The 22,293-nt window shown below is 38.6% G+C and overlaps 1 protein-coding gene across 1 annotated transcript in view; it reads right to left on the reverse strand.

The window, feature by feature from the left end:
- LOC134796461 (G protein-coupled receptor kinase 1) overlaps window positions 1-22,293 on the reverse strand; it is a 64,952-nt gene that overhangs the window by 30,127 nt on the left and 12,532 nt on the right. Inside the window, exons 3-8 of the mRNA XM_063768653.1 lie at window positions 7,874-7,947; window positions 7,619-7,720; window positions 5,901-5,975; window positions 5,756-5,817; window positions 4,858-4,966; window positions 1,121-1,255 (exon numbers count right to left, since the gene is read on the reverse strand). Of these exons, the coding sequence (XP_063624723.1) occupies window positions 1,121-1,255; window positions 4,858-4,966; window positions 5,756-5,817; window positions 5,901-5,975; window positions 7,619-7,720; window positions 7,874-7,947 (557 nt within the window). The remainder of the gene's footprint in view (window positions 1-1,120; window positions 1,256-4,857; window positions 4,967-5,755; window positions 5,818-5,900; window positions 5,976-7,618; window positions 7,721-7,873; window positions 7,948-22,293) is intronic.

The raw sequence follows: 22,293 nt of genomic DNA on the forward strand, positions 1-22,293 counted from the left end.
CAAGATTGCTTTATAATCACGACTGTTACGTGGGTGGTGGCATTTCAACCCTCTAATTACCATCGCTTAAGTGGGCATTGCCGCCGAAGAACCAGTACTCAGGCTTTGTTCTATGAAGACGTAGTTCGTTATGGGTCTTGAAGTCAGACTTATAAAAGTTGTGGTTACCTTAAGGCGATGTGTTTGGTACGGGGACAGCTTAGGTGATCCGACTTGGCTCGATTTACCCGGCGGTGTTTCACGAATTTGTCTCTAATTGTTGCAACTGGTTGTTACAGTGAAGCTTTTTACTTGAAAAGGCTCTCTTTCATTTATAAAATAATCGATAGAGGATTTTACAATTACTGTATTATTCGTTGGCGGTATTGCTGTTATAGAAAAATATGAATTACTGATATTCAGGCACTAGGGGGCGGAGTGGAAAAACACGACGTCTTAAGGGGCCCGCTGATTAACAGTCCGCCGGACGGTATTGGCCTGTCAGTTAGAACAAAATTTTGACAGTTCCGAACAACTGACAGGCTGATACCGTCCGGTGGACTGTTAATCAGTGGGCCCCTTTATAAAAGCTACATGAGTGCCAAGTTTTGGTTTCTGCCGGACAAAATGTATTTAAAGGTAAGAATATTAACTAACAATAAGCTAGCGATAAGTATCAAGGTCAACGTTTACTAGTTAAAATTATAACATTAAAGAATCAAACAGCAAACTAACAAGGATATCACGTTAGGAATGTGCTAATAAATAAATAACACGCAATCCGAATAGTGACAATTTATGAAGAACTTATGGATTAGTGACTCTTATGTAACGAAAGAAATAATTTTAAAAAGACGTAAAAACTTATTAAAAAAACGCGTTTTGGTACTAATAAAGGGTTCGCTATCCCTACGGGCCTTGCTGCTTGACAGCAGTAGATTGTATGACAATGGACTCAAAAACCCGAAAGGGGGAAAACTGATAGGGAAGAAGAATTGTTTTCACTCCTTCTACGAAGCGCAAATACTTTCATCGAAAATCTAAAGTAAAAAATATACCATCGCGTGACAAACCCTGGACCTGTTTGTCGGCAAGAAAATTTGAAAAAGCGCCGTAAACTATTAAGATAGTCTAGACTCACCCCCGTACTGACTAGAGAAAGCATAATCCGCTCGTTGAGGGCGAGCGTCTCCCCCTGCTTCATTTTGATGCGCTTCTTATCGAGACACTTCATGGCGTACATTTTGCCCGTGTCCGCTTTCCGGCAGCCGTAAACCTGGAACAAAGATCTCGTGTTACGATATGCGGGAAACTTGGATAACGCTTGGTGCATTTGAAAAAGTTTGCAAGGACAAAGTGGCCAAATATATGGTAAACAACCTTTATTACCATAGAAATAAGGATGTGTCCTGAGACTCCAGAGTCTCGATATTTTGGTTATTTTAACCGTCACTATCTAGTTGATATTGACTGTCGGGACTGTCCAATATGCGCGAAACTTGGAGTGGATAACGGTTGATGCACTTGAAACAAATTTGCAAGTTGGACGTGCAAGTAACTGGCTATGTTCTTGAGAGTTGCATGAAAACATGTTTTCTTGAATATATGAAACCGTCAAACCTTTATGAGGACGAAGGAAACCGACTTATAATATAAGGGACCAGCCATATCATAAATTGTATGACAAAAACGCAACATTTATAAAGTATGGAAAATATGTCGCGTTTAGATAGCTTGCTTTGCGTGCCCTGCGCAACGGGCACGCAACAGAAACGAACAATGAGTTAAAATATACATAATAAAAATCCAAACATTAGGTAAAACTGCTGAGTTATGTATCTGGTGCGTTTCGGAATTCGGACAATTCCCTCGTGTAAGGTCAACGTACCTACTGGTGCTCGATGCGGTCCCAATACATGTTATCTTGAAACTTAAGTCATTGTCAATAGAGGTGACAGCAAGGTGTCATCTATTGGGTATTAGCATGTGGAGCACTAGTACGTTTACCTTATACGTTGCGAAGTTCAGGCGTGATAGGACCTAAAAGCTGAATCATTTTTTTACCGCCCAAGCCTCTTGTATTCCTCATTGGTATCCTAGCTGAAAGCTGTCCCGACATTATACCGAAGATATCCCGGACATCAGTCTGTACGAGATTAGGATGGCCCTGAAGCAGCTTAAGAACAACAAGGCGCCGGGCAAAGACGGAATCACTTCAGAGCTTCTGAGAGCGGGTGGAACACCGGTACTTAAAGTCCTCCAGAAGCTCTTTAATTCCGTCTTGTCCGAGGGCATAACGCCTGAAACATGGAATAGAGGCGAGGTGGTGCTGTTCTTCAAAAAAGGTGATAACAACCTATTGAAGAACTACAGACCCATCACGCTTCTGAGCCATGTCTATAAGCTGTTTTCAAGGGTCATCACGAACCGTCTCGAACACAGACTTGATGACTTCCAGCCTCCCGAACAAGCCGGTTTCCGAAAAGGCTATAGTACCATAGACCACATACATACGCTGCGGCAAGTTATACAGAAGACCGAAGAGTATGTATAACTTGCCATTATGCTTAGCGTTTGTGGACTATGAGAAAGCCTTCGATTCGGTGGAAACATGGGCGGTGCTTGAGTCTCTTCAGCGATGCCATATTGACTATCGGTACATCGAAGTGTTGAAGTGTTTGTATAGTAACGCCACCATGTCGGTCCGAGTACAGGAGCAGAGCACGAGGGCGATTCCATTGCGAAGAGGCGTAAGGCAGGGAGAGGTTATCTCTCCGAAACTGTTTACTGCCGTAATGGAAGATGCCTTCAAGCTCCTGGAATGGGAAGGACTTGGCATCAACATCAACGGCGAATACATCACTCACCTTCGGTTTGCCGACGATATCGTAGTCATGGCAAAGTCGATGGAGGAACTCAGCATGATGCTCGATGACCTCAACCGAGTTTCACAACGGGTGGGCTTGAAAATGAACATGGACAAGACGAAACTTATGTCAAATGCCAATGTTGTGCCCATCCCAGTCTCTGTTGGGAACTCGGTACTCGAAGTTGTTGACTCGTACATCTACCTAGGACAAGTAGTCCAATTAGGTAGGTCCAACTTCGAGAAAGAGGTCAACCGCCGAATCCAACTCGGTTGGGCAGCGTTCGGGAAACTACGTAATGTCTTTTCGTCCGACATACCTCAGTGCCTCAAGACGAAAGTCTTTAATCAATGTGTGTTACCAGTGATGACTTACGGCTCCGAAACGTGGTCTTTCACTATCGGCCTCATCTCAAAACTCAAAGTCGCTCAACGAGCTATGGAGAGGGCTATGCTCGGAGTTTCTCTACGTGATCGAATCAGAAATGAGGAGATCCGTAGACGAACTAAAGTCACCGACATAGCCCACCGGATTAGCAAGCTGAAGTGGCAATGGGCAGGCCACATTGCACGCAGAGAAGATGGCCGATGGGGTCGAAAGGTGCTCGAGTGGAGACCACGGACTAGCAAGCGCAGCGTAGGACATCCACCCACAAGATGGACAGACGATCTTGTTAAGGTTGCCGGAAGACGCTGGATGCGGGTCGCTTCCAACCGGCACGTATGGAGGTCCAAGGGGGAGGCCTATGTTCAGCAGTGGACGTCTTATGGCTGAGATGATGATGATGATCCTAGCTGAGGCGAGTCGGACGCGAAATTAGCGTTTTCGACTCGGTAGTGTTCGGAATACCATCCCTGTACGGAATGTTCAAGTAATTTAGTATGCTCATTGCTAAAAAGGTCGAATTAAGTAGCTACATTACGTACGTACATGCCGTTGGTCACCTTATTAATTATTACAAAGCGTGACCCATTTGCACCACACCATATTTCTGTTTGAAATGTAGTATTAGGTATACTTTGTCTTTTTGTATGTAAAAATGTACTGTTTTGTCAGTCTGTAAAGGACTGCCGCTTTATAGATTTTGCTACATAGATAAATACTTATCATTAGAAATCATCCACATACAATATTAACAACTGACAAACTGTAAATTTTTCTTTATAAAATGTGAAATTTACAAAGGATGCGTTCAAATCTGGCGATTGCGTCTGGTTATTACAAGTACCTACATAGTAGTAAAGGTGGGATCAGACGGTTCACTCAAATGAATGTTCACTTGAGTGAATGTTCATTTTTCTTTCATTACATGTTCACACAGAGCTGGTGCTAAGATTATTCACTTTTCATTTTCTTTCACTATGGCGTTGAATGAAGTTGTGCGTCTTGGATAAATTTTTATTTGTGACCATTTAATAAAGATGTTAACAAGCAAAAAGCAAAGAAAACGTCGACGGTGGTGGGTGCGAGCTTCGAATACATTGGGTAAACTAGGTAGCCATTGAAGATCCTGAATTGTATCGCAATCATTTGCGGATGAATTTAAATAACTTTGAACATCTTCTAATACCTTGCTACTGGCGATTGTATTGGAACTCTGAAATATTTTTACTGAGTACCTACAAATACCATATCCTGCTTTTTCCAAGAAGTCTAGGTACTACCTACTACCCACAGGATTCGAGAATAATATGCATAATCGGAAGAACAATCACTCTGTGTTCACACTGTTCATTCGGAGTGCGAGTGAAAGATGCCGAATGAAAATATCCAACACTGTTGGATCATTTCACTAATGAATTCATTTTTTAATTTTGGTTCATTTTGTGTTCACGCGTGACACTTTGAGTGAAATATGAATAATGAAACACGAAAATGAACACAAAATGAACCGTCTGATTTCACCTTAAGTAGTAAGTGCAGCACGCAAGCAGAGCGCGAGCGATCCGCGAATGCGTTAGACTAGAGCATTCGCGAGATGTGGACGTACCTAAGGCATTTATGTACTCACCTCTCCGAAACCCCCCCGACCGATGATACGATGTACGCTAAAGTCATTCATTGTAAGCTGAATGTTTAATTCTAAGTTTTTCCATTGGCAAAACCTTGTGTATTTGTCACTGCAATAAATTAGCCATATTAGTTACAATTTGCATGTGGGATAATGGTAGTGGGTAGTTTGGTACATTCTTCCCTTTGTTCAATGGAATTGGAAATAAATACTTGAAAAATAAAGAGGTTTATATTCGGACACAAAGTATCAGATCCATGGAATTTCTGGGAAGATCTTATGATGGTGAACATTGACCATTAAGGCCACAGCACACCGGCTGCGTATGGTAGACGTGCCCGAGCGCTAAAATGTTAGAACCGCGAACGCATACGTCACGCAATCGCTGTGCCGTCTCTCATAAGGATCTATATATTACAACGCGCACGTGCACGTCTACGCACACGCATTCGTGTGCAAAGGCCAGAAGGTTGCATCCGACTGCGGCGCACGCTATGATGAGCGCGTTTTAAAATGCCTGAGTCGATGAGACATTTTCCTGTAGATTGGGTAACGTAAACGCTGGTTGGTATTTTTTTTTCTCATAAATTCGGAAATGCATACTCGTCGTTGAAACAATGACTAGCCATAATTTAATGCTCAGGTGGCTCGTATGCATGTAGAGTACGCCGCACTGTGACCATGCCTTTAAAATTAGGTACAATCGCCTGCGTTCGCGGTGGTCCGGTTAAGAAAAAATTGCCTTAATCCTTACTATCTGCTACCTAGCAAGGCGTTCAAACGAGTATCGCCCTAATGGTGGAACACCGCGAGCGCAGGCGATTGTACCTAGCTACCATAAAATTATAAAGTGCAAAACATTTTAGTCCAGTATTACTATTGTTATGTAAATAATTACCTTTCTAAGAAACTTTTAAATGGCTCCCCTCGTAAATGTTGAAAGATTTCTTCAATATATGGCTAAAACGTTAAAACAAAACAATGAATAGGTACATTTATTCTTCGATATAAATAAGGATAATACTACAATATTTTTAATATACCTCAAATAGATTCGGTGGTACTTCGTGCTTCATTAAATATTTTTGTACATGCGCTACACATTCTTTTGAATAATCCTGTAACAATTATATAAGTAGGTATTAGTATTTTGATAGCGACGAACAATAGCTAATAGACAATTAGATAAATCGATATCCATGAATACGTAACTTTCTACTGTTATGGTACAGCTGTGTACAGTGAATCTATGGTGGGGTGGGCAAAATATTTGTTACATTACCGGCTAATGTACTATCGTTAATGCTACCTATGTTATTTTTTGACAGCTATGTTGTTTTTATAAATAGAACTGGCCTTCCGCGAAAATCGAAATGTCTGTACCTGCCTCTCTATCGCTCGTATGTGCAAGAGTAAATAACGAAATTTCGATTTGAGATATTCGCGGTAAACCTCTATTTTTAATATTAACTTATGTCAATCTAGATGTAGGTAATCGTATTTACAGAATTTTTAGATGTTTCGAAGAGAAGTTATAGCGTACAAAGTATCAGTTACTTTGTTTACTTAAGACTTGCTAAAGAAATTACATTTTAAAAGTAATATTTTGCGGGCGAAGTTGGCACTACAAGAGGCAGTGAATTTGTCATGATTACGTGCAATTGAAGGTTCGAGACTGGGCAGAATGCCAACAGTTCACTGACAAGGCAAACAACCGTTACAGTGAATTATAGCACCCAAGAATGGATATTGTGAAGTAGTTTTTAGAACCTAAACACCATAAATCCAAAGTGCGGGCAATATGTTGATCAAGATCATTAGCCTAAATTGTAGTAATCATTGTTTATCATTTATTTTACATTCACCATTATATTTCAGCGGCCCGCTAAGCGGATTCTCTGTTCGTAGCCGCTTTTGGCTACATACGGTTTTTCCCTTGCTATGGGCTACGCTCGCACTGGCTCCGAATGTGTTGTCTTCATCTTTCAATAGCTATAATAATTTAATATTATTTATCTATGTAGGCCCGATAAAAAAATCTGTGTTCGTCAACAGGTCAGGTCAGCTCATTCTTAGTACCATACTCATATCACAATGCTCAATATGCTCATACCCAGTGGTGAATTAGAAATTTCATCAATGGGTATGTGTTTTATTGTGAAAGTATGAACCAATCATATTCTAACTAGTGGGTATTGATCTGTTTTGTTAATTCAGTTCACCATTTGAAACATTGGTACCCGAATTGTTTGTAGAGCTGAGCTGGAGCCAAGCCACGATAGCAGCTAGCCTGCGATCATCTCATGTTGTCCGCTGGGGATTATGTTCGTTATTGCAGAGGATTTGCAACCACGCTCCGTTGCAGAGTTACCGTGCAATTAGTCGACGTTCACTTTTGCTATGTTTTAGGCAAAGTTAGATGTTTCTAATAATATTACTTATACATATAACCTCGTTTTCACGCAAAATAGGCACAATGGTTGTTGATTTGCGGAAAATGCCCAGTATAACTAATACTACTTAAATGACGGCACTTATTATTTAATGTGTGTTTAGAAAGGAACTAAGGAACTAGGAACATTTAAACTTGTAATATTTAGGCTGACAAAGAGAAGTTGTTGGTTCAACTTGATTCACTTATACGGCCACACTATTATAGGGCGAAATGTACGAATATGTATCGAGTCGGCGAGTAATGTAATTTCATTTGAACTTTTGCTAGCCACACCAACAGACACATTTGCAGACCAAGGATACTTACATGTGAGTGTGCTAATAATTCCTTCATTATAAAATTGTCATATATATCTCTAGCGATCCGCCGCCTTTCTTCTGGGCACTCTTGTTTTTCAAATAATTTAATCTGTCAACGAAATAAATTATAGATAAAATAAACTTTATACACTTTCCATTGGGGTTGTGGAACTGTGAAATCCTTAAGAGTCTATAATATTTGGATATATAACGCAGTAATCATGCAGGAAGGGTAACTTTTTTTTAGTAACTTCAAAATTACCTCTTCATAAAACTTTAAATGTGGCACTGGTTCTTCTGACGTCTGTTCACAGAATTCCTTAAATAATAAATAACCTGAAACAAAAGAGAAAAACACCTATTAAGTACGATATTGATAAATATTGACAAATAATTAGCTTGGTTGAATTTATTTACAAGTACTTGTTTACACTGGTAATTGGCGGTTGAATGTTAAGTTACGGTTCGTTTACGTCACAATATTATCGAAATCATGCGTGTAGTTAGACAGGTCACGTTGATAATTACAAATTATACACTACTGTGCCAAGTTGTAATGTAGTATTTTCCGCAAAAGTTGCATAATGACACCTTTTTGCGTCTATCCTGTTGATATTAACAAACGATTGTCCATAATTTTAATGAAGTAAGTAAATATATTTTCGATAACATAGTCTAAAACCTAGTAGTAAAAGGCAAGGCTAAAAGGTCCGCGAGTAGAAAGTTCCATAGCCTCATCTCGAAATAACGACATTTATTTCAAGCTCCCATTTCCCTTTTACAGATCTGATAGCATATAAAACATATTAAAGGTGCATACCTGCATACTGCATTTTTTTCAAGATTTCATTTAGCTTAGTGACTTTTACTGTAAATTCACTTTAACAAGATTAGTCCGCCGATTTGCATTTCATAATTTAAAGTCCAGTTAGGTCGGACTGAATTATTTTCCCCTCTTCCGCCCTTTTGCAGCGGAAATTTAATATCAGAAAACAGACCAGCCAGATAGTAGTGGTAATGCTTGCCTTATCTAGTAACAACTATATTATGTAGGTACCTATACAGTTTATCGGGATATCCTCAATGTAGGGTTCCGTAGCTGATACTAGGATTTCAATAGGTATAAAGTGTATAAACGATTTTTCGTCTAATAAATCGTGACGCGTAAATCTGGCACCCCACACTAAATATGAGCTAGACATGAAAAAAAACTTTCTTAGGTACTACTTTAATACGACGGAGTACCTACCCAAGTTATTTTTATTCTACAACGTCGATAACTAATTTATAACTGCTACTGCTAAGGGCCTCTGAGCTGAGGCGCTGACAGACGGTAATGGCGAATCTTTAAGGGTAAGTACCTAACCTACCATTTTGCAACGGATCCCTAAAAAGGGGATAAAAAGGGTGCAATCTAAGTGCCCGTTTACACATTGATTAGTGTTAAGTGCGATTTCATACATTTACCACTTGTGTTTAGTAGCAAATGTATGAACTCGCACTTAACACTAATCAATGTAAAAACAGGCCATACAGTAAGCGGTGAACTGTATTATTTCCGTGTTTTTATTGCATTATTAAGCTAGTAGGCCAAGTTTACTACCTTTCATTTTGTTAAGGTTTGTGTATACATAAGACTTGTTTAATTACACACGTTTTAGATACTACAGGAGCGAGAGAAATTGTCCAGTTTAGCTCTGGAGATTTCCTTGGTTACAAGTAAACATTTTCAAATCTGTTATTTTAACTGCTTGAGGTACCCAGTCGTTAGCGTCGGCGCTGAATTAGGGCATTTCAACCAGCTCCCCAGAGGCTGAAGCTGCTTGACAGGATAAAGAAGAGTACCTAACAATCCTCGGAAGATGAAGAACTTTTATAATATGAGAAACTGTAAAAACTGAAGAAAATAACTGGATTAACTTGAAAGAAGTAGAGGATGATGGAAGCTAGCCTGGATGGATAATATTAAAAGCTGGACTCATATTAAAGATGCTGCCAACCTGAGCAGAATGGCACAGGATAGGAATAAGTTCCGAGAGATGTTCGCCGGCGTCCGATGAGGACATGGCACAACAAGAAGAAGAAGAAGAAAATCTGAAGGCGTTTTGTATGACGCTATTACTAAACACATTAAACATATCAAATCGCTAGTTTACTTTACGTATAGTTAAAATTAGCCTCAGTTTTATTTTTATCCATGTGTGAAATAAATTTCATCTCAAGTACCGGCGCGCCCAATATGCCCGCCATTCATGCCGTGTCGACCTCCAGATGTCTATGCCGGCATTATTCAAATACATCACCTATTTTCATATGCCCACGTTGCTTTTGTCAGTGCGATTATATCAATTACTCTGTTTATTAGATCGCTACACATAAATCTCGAATTGATTACGGGCATTTCAGAAATAGAGACGGGTGTAGTGGGTGAACGGTCGTTTATAGCATTTAGCGCTTCATAATTGGTGCAATCTTATCCTCCTGAGACTAAATGTACATTACAATGTACATAATCGTGCAATCTAATTTGAACCTTTCATGAACCAAATAAAGTAGCATTTCTTTTGTTTCATTGCTTTTTAAAACAAACGAAATTCGTTCCAATTTACTTATAGAATAAGGTTCAAATTAAAAATATGAACACTTTATATGCTGGGTCTTACGAGGTTAAAACATGCTGTAAAATCCGACAACACTAGTTCACTTTATGGCACAAACAAACTCGAATTCACTTTTACGTAGTAAGATATCAGTCTAGTTGTGGTTGTGTTCTGAACTCGAGTAAAGCGAGCAACAGAAATAGAAATTGAATTGAAATTAAGTATTAGATTACCTAGTATCTATCTAATACCTTTAAACGAGTAATTCTTGTTTATTTATTTATATATATATATATATATATATATATATATATATATATATATTTCAGGGATCTCGGAAACGGCTCTAACGATTTCGATGAAATTTGCAATATGTGGGTTTTCAGGGGCGATAAATCGATCTAGCTAGGTCTTATCTCTGGGAAAACGCGCATTTTTGAGTTTTTATATGTTTTCCGAGCAAAGCTCAGTCTCCAATTCATTGTATAAAGTAGTTACTTAAGAAAGCAACATTGAACAGTTAAGTAGTCAAGTCCTCACGTCTTTGTAGATTCCAAAGCATCTCAGCAAGGTGCTAGGTCTTATCTCTGGGAAACCGCGCATCTTGAGTTTTTATATGTTTTCCGAGCAAAGCTCAGTCTCCCATTCATTGTATAAAGTAGTTACTTAAGAAAGCAACAATTAAAGATAAGTAGTCAAGTCCTCAAGTCTTTGTAGATTCCAAAGCATCTCAGCAAGGTAAGTAGTGGTTGCCCTAGTTAAGCAGCCCCGACAATGTCCAGCGCCGATAAAGTTATTTACTGCAAGTCGGAGTGGGGCCGCCGTAAATTGCATTTGTAACTCGTCTCGGTCCACTGCAATATCGCGCACAGACTAGAGAGAGAGACTAGGGTTGTTTTTGTAACTATCTAGATCACTCTTAAGGGGCCCACAGATTACCAGTTCGCCGGACGATATCAGCCTGTCAGTTGTTCGGAGCTGTCAAATTTTGCGTTTAACTGACAGGCTGATATCGTACGGGGAACTGGTAATCAGTGGACCCCTTTAAAGTCCGTGGAACCCGTAAGGTTCAGTGAGGTTGTTTCCAGGAGTCCGTTATAAAAAATAGCTAAACGTGCGAGTAATATGTACATGGAAATGTCAAATCCGAGTTTTCCACGTGGAAAGTCCGGGAACCGTATTTCCAACATAATTTCCCAACAAACAGGTATGTTACAATAAATATATAAATAAATACATATAAACAAGACTACATTTTCAATAAGACCTTATAGTTACCGAGATAAAGCTGTTCAAAGCTGCTATTTCTTGAATACTTTGAAGGCCATTTAATATAAAATTAGATTGACAAAATATGTATAAGAACCATAATTATTGACCAAACAAATTATAAATATCTTACAAAGGATAACTATTAATTCGAAGAGTCGTTTAATCCACTTTAATAATAGTAGGAATAAGATATACATAATAGTAGCCAATAAATGCTTGTCGTTTCTACTTATTTTTAACCTTTTGATATTATTTTCATACTACGCACAGAATAAGTAAAGTACTACCGTACAGAAAGGAAACTTCCTACATAACCGAAGTTTGACAGCGGTTCAGGGTCGAATCATGCTGTCCCTTTCTAATATATAGCACTATCCCTTTCGGCTATTTAGGGTTGTCAAAATTCAGGCCATTATCTGTGGTCGTGCACGCAAAGGGAGTTTCGCACCCCTGCTCGAGGGCCTGTTTGGTAAAAAAACATCAGTCGGATATTTTATCAACAACAAAGGAAGTTGAAAGTAGATTTGTCGCAATTTCTAATACCTAAAACTATTACCTTTTCTAGAAAACTCCCTCAAAATATAATTAACTCACCAGTCACAAATTTTAGACGACTATCAACTGATCACCTTTTCCCGAGCACTATATTATTGTCCACTATGGTATTTCTAATACCAACACACACTGTTTACATGCGAAGCATGCTAAGCTAGTTTACCCATGAATATTGCGTGTCACAATGACTAGCAAACCGATCTCTATGTTTGGCCTAGGTAATAACGTGTTTGCTGTTGCTGACCTAGCGTACTGATAAACAGGCTTATACAACAATTTCCTCGTTTACAACGACTGAGGGGCCTAGAATAATTCATTAGGTACTGTCGGGCTCGGACTGGCACTTTAGTATCTTGTCATTATAAACTGAAATGTATGTCATATAGTAAGAACCGATCAAGTGCGAGTCGGACTCGCGCACGAAGGGTTACCAGTACCATTACGCAAAAAACGGCAAAAAAATCACGTTTGTTGTATGGGAGCCCCACTTAAATATTTATTTTATTCTGTTAACAGAAATATGTACATCATCTGTGAAAAATTCAACTGTCTAGCTATCACGCGGTTCATGAGATACAGCCTGTTGACAGACAGACAGACAGACGGACAAACAGACGAACAGCGGAGTCTTAGTAATAGGTCCCGTTTTTACCCTTTGCGTACGGAACCCTAAAAACTAGCTGTGCCCGTGGTAGCGTCCATGGAATTCGGTCTCCCGTTCGAAGGAGGTCCATACTCTATAAAGTCAGACTCGCACTTGGCCAGTTTTAAATAATTTTACTTAGTGAAGTACGTATCCCGCAAGCCAAGACGAGTAACGACAAGCGGCGAGCAAAGGCAATCAAATCAAGCCACTGCTCAAAATTGCCCTACGCCAGCATGTGCACTTCAGTTTCGTATTGTGGATGTTGTAGTGATGTGTCGTATCGTAAGATTCCGTACACTGAGGGGTATTGAATACGATACTAAATATTGAATTTCGTTTTTTAATGGCGATATTTTATAAAACATTCTCGTGCCTAAGCTAAAATAGAGAAGAGAACAAAATTAAACTATAACAGATGTGTAACCACAGCGTAAGAAAAAGTGCATTCAAAGAATATACAGCCAATTGAGAATAGGACCTAGTCAACTGCACTTGGCTACGGAAGCCTAGGAATAGTAGAAATGGTTCATACATGAACATGAAACAGTCTAAAATATAAAATGCAAAAGGACTGTAAGATCCTTTTACTGAGCTTTTTTTAGGCTTTATTTGTCGGCCTCTTTAATAAATTCTTCCACTGTAATTTAAAATAATAAATATCAAACATTCCCTAATATTTCTTATTTCAGGAATATTCTTTGCAAGGACACATCACTATGTGTACACTTAAGACTGTACCTACAGTTTACCCTCAAGAGAAATCAAGATACGTGGTCGTAGTCCGCCTCGTTTAATCCCATTCGACAACAATATGTATCAGGAACTGAAACGTTCGATTAATAAGGCAATGCAGCTGTCCTTTGCGATACATGGTGAACAATCAAAATGTGTCAGTTTTAGTAATTTTTGATAGTTTATGAAGTACCTAACTAAGGCAACAATTTTGAAGAAGAAAAATATTTTTTTTTAACCTTAATTAAATGGAGTTCTCGGGTTGGGTATAAAGAATGTACATCGAATCTTATACATATTTCATCAAAGGAAAGTGCCACATTTTGGTTGCAAATCAAAGCCCAAAAACAATAACCAGTCTTGCAACGTTACGATTTTCAGATTTATGATTTTTTTGTGTATTTCTATTCGTCTAGTCGCGGGTTCAAATCCTGGCTCGTACCAATGAGTTTTTCGGAATTTATGTACGAAATATCATTTGATATTTACCACTTGGTTTTCGGTGAAGGAAAACATCGTGAGGAAACCTGCAATACATCCGCGAAGAAATCCAAAGGTGTCTGTGAAGTCCCCAATCCGCATTGGGCCAGCTTGGGGACTTATAGCCCAAGCCCTCTAGCGAGTGAGAGGAGGCCTGTGCCCAGCAGTGGGACGTATATAGGCTGAATTTATTATTATTTTATTATTTCTATTGCGACGGGCGTTGGTCTCTAAAAAAATTGCCTACCATCGTACTTCTTTTAGTTAAGCTTTGATTTTCCCTCAATGACCCATATGCATAGCTTACCCTGTATAGCGCGAGGGAAACACACAATTGATGCATACTATTAGAGTGCAGTCTGAGAGCAGAGTGAATTGCATTGGAACAAATTAGTGATGAAACTGTATTTGATAGAACTGGTAACTCGAAGTATGTAGTAAAGTGATATTATATAGTGTGTATCTAATTATTTTACACTTTTAACAAGGTAAAAGAAAAAGTGTCACGTTGTGGACAGATCTCCATGGTAACGTTAATTACATTCAATGAACTCCTTCTTTGTATTATACAAAATAATGATAATTCAGTGATAATAATTCAATTCAATTCATAAATAAAAGTATGAAATTTTTCATAAATGTTTTCTTATGACGTTATCACGCAAAATTATCGTCCGTAACCCGACTTTACAGACAACCATATTCCTTTTTGTTAATACACTCAAGAGCTATGAAAACGGTTGAATTTGTAAGTGTGAAATGAACCCTTTTGCATAGCTCTTAAGTGTGTTACCTAAAACGGGGACCTACAGCGCGGTAATTGTATTCCAGCGAAACGATCACAAGAAAGGTGAAATATTAAAACTTGCAAATGACTTACGATTAGCATGCAGCAATTTATTTTAATTTATGTTAATAAACATGGTGTGTTTTGGCGTATAGTAAGCCCTTCGTGTGCAGTTAGTTAAACTCCCAACCGCAATCTCAGTAAACAGTATCAGAGAAAACCGAGTTTGGTTGAGAAGAAAATTATCCTTAGCGACATGAGCTAACTTCATTGGAGGGAGGGATTCATCACGGATAAGGAAGGACGTATGTGTAGAAAAGAGTTGAGGGCGGATAAGCTGTTCTGGAGTGGATTGGTAAAGCAATTGTACGCAGGGCGGCAATAAGCGCGGGTGCGCAAACGACACGGTCTGGGACATTATTACAATCGCGTCGACAGACGACTCTAACGCTCAGTATAACCAGTTTGTGTAAGTCTCCGATTAGGTGTAGTTCTTAAGTGAGAGTTACACTGGTTTCGGTACATCGATCGGTAAGTAAGACGAATACATGGTCTGCTTTGGCCTTGCTTACGTTTAATCTTGTTTACGATACAAATCCCTACAAGAAAGTATAGGAAAGCGACCGTGAATATAAACTTCTCTCGAGATCAATCTCGTAATCCGAACGCACGAGTCTAGGGTTTAGCCGTAGCTCAGCTGGCTTACGGAGGCATCTTAGCGTAGCGTGTTCGCGTTTTACAAAATGTCCGCTGTGTTGTGCTTACGAGTATTACTTTCTTCTCAGTCGTTACTCTTCATAGCTGAAGGTAGTGACTGTTGTGGGACGTTTCTTAACAGAAAGCTTCTTCGTTCAGCTTTATGCAAAGTAGCAGAGACAGATAAGTCCATAAAAGCTTTCATTACGGCCGGACAAAACTTAATACATACGTACATATCTGTATTTATCATGAATGTATTTACACTAGTCATCAATGGCCACTGCATCCCTGACGAATGATTGTTGCAACGCTGTGTCAAGAGCGGTTGAGACGGCCAATGCAATTCAGCCTATTTACACTAGTACATCGTCCTTAATTGAGAACCCGTGATTCGAAAAAAACCTGCTTATAAAAAAGTTTTTTGACGAGTTAAATGTAAGAACTTCGCTAGCTAGTTCAATTAGGGTATTTGAATATGTCTTAAAGATTGTAGGTAATATATCAGGCATCGACGGCATCGTTATCATTTTGGCATTCAATTTCCGCCACATCTCTATTGAATAACAGACAGTAAGCAGTTCTTCCATATCCATTAACCTGATGGTTTTATCGTACAGGATGCTGCTAATTTACGAGACCATTTCTGCATGGACCAAGTGGTGGGAAGCGGCTAGTAAAATATTAAATATTACTTACCTACAGACCAGTACAAGTCAAGGGAAACATATAGAGTTAGACCAAGAAAAGTCTGCATCGATTTTGATAGCCCACGCAGGGCAAGTGTTATTTATACGTCATAATTTCATAGAAGTTTGACGTTCAAAATGACACTTGCACTGCGTGGGCTATCAAAATCGCTGCAGACTTTTCTTGGTCTAACTCTACATACATAACGTGTACTTGTGTAGCAATTTCAATAAAACAAATTCTAAGTTCAAACGTACGTTCGACAAACAATCTTTTCCGAGCGTGGTTATCTCCATTGAATCACTGCTTTGTAATTGCCAATACAAAAGTGGACGAGTTTAGTCTACGTTGTTGAAAAGCTCAGACGTAAATCGTTCAAGATGAAAAGAGCGAGTCAAAGGGCCCTCCTGTTTACACAGACTCCGTACGAGCTAGGATGTTGTTCGTATCGCTTTATCGTATTGCCTCAGGGAAACCAGGAAAGTGACTACGCGATGTAACTAGCTAGGTTCTAGCATGGAAGGGATTCCATGGCAATGGGGGTGGATTAATTGTGTGCAGGGAGATGATAGAAACACTATGTTTTACGATCGGTCGCTGATTTAACGTCAAGAATGTCAAGACGTGGAAAACAATCAGTTAGTTGACAATCCTACAAAAAAGAATCATAGTACTATTATAGAATAATCAATTAACTTTTTTTCAGAACGGGCTAAATAAATGGAAGGTTTTCATACCTCTTCGATGGCCACCTTTATTTGTGATGGCCTCGAGAATTCTACAACTATAGCACAATTGGAGATAACACTTAAGAGTCGCCATGAACGCCTTCCCGCCGCGTGATGTATGGCCGTGGCCTTCTGGTTGGCTTGAGGCAATCAGTTCGGTAAGCATTAGCAATCATAGCTCTGGGGCATCGCAATCGATGATGGATCAATGATTGTTGGTTTTGGAACGAAGTTCCTTATCAGACGGTTGGCGGATGGGGGCTAGACGAAAAAATGTGTAAGATTTTACCGTCACAACCACAACCCATACGATTGAGAAAGAAGGAGAATGAGAATGAGGAAGAGGATGACCGACATGGGCACCGACACAGACACGAAGAACATTAACATAACATTGAGCATGAGCATGAGCATGAAGCCACCAGCCCGTCGTTCAAATCGAGTGTTCCACGATACTCACCATTTTTGCCCTCAAGTACGTGCTTGTTTGTACATATTTACAGCTAGTCATTACTAATCTTTAGTAAAGTAGGTTAATTGGAGATTACACAGTCGAATTTACAAGCCGGTTCGTTTAGATAATGAAAATATTATTTTCCGTTCGTTGACCTTATCACAGACATCATTCTATAATTGAAGTTAGATCACTAAAACGGACCTTGATGTTTCACGTGACATTATGGCTTCACAAAAATGTATTGAGTACTTTTACTGAGTTTAGAATACGTCAATTCAATACGTTCATATAGGTTCGCAAGTTACCGTACTTGCAAAGACTATTTAAAAGGCTCTGACCCCACCCTTTCGACGAACTGAATAAAGTTGACTCATTCACCTTTTCTTTAGAGAAGATACCGGCTGTAAACGAACGATGAATCTCTTTAGATTTATTTAGGTTAATCATGTAATTTATCAAATTTTATCTGTTTAAATCGATTCAGTGTTGAATTAGGTACATGATGACAAATTTGATAGCTTAAACTTCCCACGCAGCAGTTAAAGGTCGAACGACACCAGAGGCGTAATGCATAAGCACGGCTGCTTCAGTTGTGTAATGCAAAATAACTAACCATACAATACAGCGTGTGCATGCGCGTATATGTAATAATATGCAGGTATATATGTATTAAAAGGTATATATACTGTATCATCATATCGCTGGCCCAATATTACAGGGTTCTATATTACATTTTCAAGATAGTTGAAATTCGACTTAATGTCACTATGACTAATCAAATTTCAGTTCGATAAAAGTGAAACATAGAACCCTGTAATATTGAGCCAGCGATATGTTAACTTGCGTCGTCTTTAAGCTATATCAGCCACGCATTGCGCATGAAAAAGCGCTGCCTAAACTTGCATGCATCACATGACAACCTATGCCTGCAACACGTCTTGCAGTTAAAAACGACATGAAGATGAAAGCGCAACAGTGCCGTAGACATATCAGGTAGCTAAAGTTCGCTACATTCCGTTCAATGCGAATGTAACAAGAATGTATCGTCGGTAAGTACGAACCTACCCTACTAAGTAGCAAAATGTCACAGAGGGCATTAAGGAGCTTCCTTCCCGCTCGGGCGACGTCCATTAGATGACTGCTTGGTTATTATTACACATCGCTAGTCAAATAATTGCCTCAGCCAATATAATAGTGATCACTTGTTACGCAAAATTGTGGGTATAAAGTAGAGATGCCATGAATATTCGGCAACTATTCGGTATTCGGCCTATTCGGCCACTTTGCCGAATATTCGGTATTCGGCCGAATGATGCCTACTATTCGGCCGAATACCGAATATCTGTTGCACCTACCTAAAAAGAAACATTACACAAAGAAATAACCAAAAACTAGGTAAGTATATATATATTTCAAATATATTCTTGGAAAGTAGTTAAATACGAAGGCACGTTTTTGAGCATTTGTCGATTACAAAATATATTTTTTTTATCATGGGTCTGATTTGATTGACTCTAACTAAATTCATTAATTCTGTTTAACATATTTTTACGCCAACAAAGCAAACGTTGTGCTTTGTTGGCGAACAGTTTTCATAATAATTGTGACTCAAAATGTTCGCATGTCATGCCGAATATTCGGTATTCGGCCGAGAGGGGCCGAATATTCGGTATTCGGCCAAATTCACTATTCGGGGCATCTCTAGTATAAAGGTTTCCGTTATACTGGTTTCCGTAGAGCGACTGCTTGGTCGGCTAGTTACAAGAATTTAGAGCCAGGGCTGTTATTAATGTACAGGCCAAAGATATTTCAACGAAATCCAGTATAAAAATGACCTCTGAACCTGTAACGACTACACGTAATCAAGAGTTACGTTTATATTGGTTCGCCTGGAGCTAATGTTTAGTTACGGGAATATAGAGCATGAAGACCATCCATTAAGACCATCCAAAATAATACCTAACTATCTACGTAGTACACTAACGAGGCAAATGATTGAACGGTGACTACGGGTTCCGTGAATTTAATTGAATATTTTTTATTAAAAAAAAACGCGAATCGTAACCCATTTTTCATTAAAAACGACGTATGAAACGTAAACGATTTGATCTTACTCTCTGACTTATATTCTGATACTGGACTTAGGGACAAAAAATGCTGGAAAGTAGAAGTGTCCCCCATCCGTAGCGCAACACGTTATAGCAAAATCTTCTGCTTAAAGGCCGAACCACAAACTGCCTGCGTTGTTACGCCCCTGCGCTCACCTATTGTTATTGCATGGAATTGTATGTCAGCTGTCACATAGCTTGCATGCCGAGCGCGAGCATTGCGTTACGGGCCCACGACGCAAAACACGTGCTGAACCTAAAACTTACACTAATGAAAGATATATTCGTGCATATAATATGCTACCGTAAACTTTGACTCGGTTCAAATCTTATTGTTTCCACAAGAAAGCAGAAAATACTTGTAACAGGCGAACCAAACCGCTTTAAATCCAGTGTAAAATAATGATGGCGACGCAGATTAATCGACTGTTTAATTATAGCCTATTAAGGTCGTATCGGTCGCTGGCATTAGTTTCGGCTTATGATAGCATATACAGGGTGGCATAGAAATTGTTATCAGGGAATATAGGAAGTTCAAAGAATCATCTCAAAACCATCTCTTTGTTTAAACGTGACTGTACTTATGTTAAGTGTTTAACTCACTTAACCTAACTTACGAGTAACACATGACTCAACCTAACACATGAATTTAAAATCTTTATCTACACACATATCATAAACTGTCTATGATGCCTTCAAAATCCGTAAATAATGGCCAACATTACGATAAACTGTTTTGTTACAGCAAATTTCTTATCTGTGAAAATGTGGTAATAGCTTAAATAGCTTCATTACTATATCAAAATCGATTTGGTAATGCATTCAAATTTCGAACATCTCTGAAAAAAAAAGCAATTTGATTTGATCCCTATTCTAATATCAGTCGAGATGACGTTTTATTCGAAATCAAATGACAATTGCATACAATATTGACATATCTCGCATGTAAGTTGGTATCGGACGATATGGTAATCGACCCCGACTCTAGTTTGTCTCTGAATTAAAAAAAAACTACGAATGCGGGACGTGCATGAAAAAAGTTTTCATTTGCCGCCATTTGACGTACAGTTTATCTTTTAATTAGTTTGTAAGTAAAAAATTATTTGTTTTGTTGTTTTTAAAGTAACTATAACAAAAGTTTCGTGTAAAATGTGCGATAAAGATATTTCGGAGACGCCATCTCATATCCGCGAGTTCCGCCAGAGAGCAAAGTCGGCTGTAATATGAGGTTAGAGAATATATCATAGAAAGTTTATAATATGTGTGTAGATAAAGCAGTGTATGTAACTGTACATAATTAGGCATTAAAACACTCGTGTGATACTATTATGAAACTCATTTCATTCGTTTCATAAACCCACACTCGTATTTTAATGCCTTTCATTATGTAGCAGTCACATAAACTACTATTATGTGTTCGTAGATTTTTATAGTGGCATACTACTCATACTAGTAATAAACGCATAATTAAACCGATTTGCAAGACCGAAGACTTATACGGAGCACTAAAAATGGAATAATACATTAATTATGGTATCTTGCAGATGTTAACATTCTCTGATTAAAATCATGAATATTTCTGAAACTGGGTCCCTTTGTTTGACATAAAGTTTTAAGTCATAGTGTATTGTTTGTCATATTATCCATAGTCCTAATACTGAAACCGTTAACTTTTTAGGATTTTCGTAAGGTTATCCTAGGTTAGGTTTGTTTTATGGCAATGCTGAAAAGTTACGCGTTTCTGAACCAAAATTATTACTAACGAACATTATGACTTAAAACTTTTTGAGAAACAATAGAGACCCTTCTGAAACAAATAAAAATTGTTGAAAAATTGATTGGAGGTTGACCTGAGCTGCTCAATCGATTCTCGGCATTTTTGGAGGTATTTTAGGTAAACTTGAATGTGTTTCCGACGTCACGCTGTATGTACAAAAACATTTTTTATCTATCATGTAATTGGCGATACGGGGAACATAACTCATTACGCAGTTACTTAATTATTATAAATAATGCGAATATGATAGATAGGGATGTATTTGTAAACAATTGCGCAAAACTTTCCTTAACGTATATTTGAAATTTTTTAAGCTGACCGTTTAGGACAGGTTATGAGAGATCATACTTATAATAATAAAATAATAAATATTATAGGACATTCTTACACAAATTTACTAAGCCCCACGGTAAGCTCAAGAAATATTCTCTTGTGGGTACTCAGACCACGATATATATATAATATACAGTTATAAGTTATAACGGTCAGGTCAGCTTAAAAAATTCAACTATTGAACTATACCTATCTGCATTTTGTTCAATAACCAGTCCTACTCGTAATCATGGTATAATAATATACTCCGCCTGGTACTCCATTCCCGTCTTTTCTAGGTCACCTAACTGACACGGGCCTACGTCATCATGCGACAGCGCTATATGATAATATGCGATAGCGCTATATATAGCGGCCATGTTGTTGTGACGTAGGCCCGTGTCACTCTGGGAATGGAAGACCATGTTTTATTAGACTATGCTCGTAATGTTGTGGGTATTCCTCGTACTTGTATATATGTACAATGAAACATCATAATTACGTAGTACGTACTTAGTGACGTAAACAAACCGTACTTATGTGGGTAAATTAGTATAAATAGTTACTTACTATTAATGCTATTATATTAGTGCTATTACGCATTCATTGGAATGGAATCTTCATAGATGAAACTGTCAGTATTAAATAAAATCCGTATGTGCAACTATATAGTAAGGGCTTTTGCACAAATCACGCGAAGTTCGATAGGGGGGGGGTGGGGTCACGAAAAAAATCACGAGAGATCACGTTGGGGGAGGGGGGGTAAACGGAGACCTCACGTGTATTTTTCTACAGTGAACAAAACTAAGAAAAAATACCTACATGAGTAGATACTTTTTCTC

Source organism: Cydia splendana, chromosome 13 (assembly GCF_910591565.1).
Source record: "Cydia splendana chromosome 13, ilCydSple1.2, whole genome shotgun sequence".
In the NCBI taxonomy this organism is placed as follows: Eukaryota; Metazoa; Arthropoda; class Insecta; order Lepidoptera; family Tortricidae; genus Cydia; species Cydia splendana.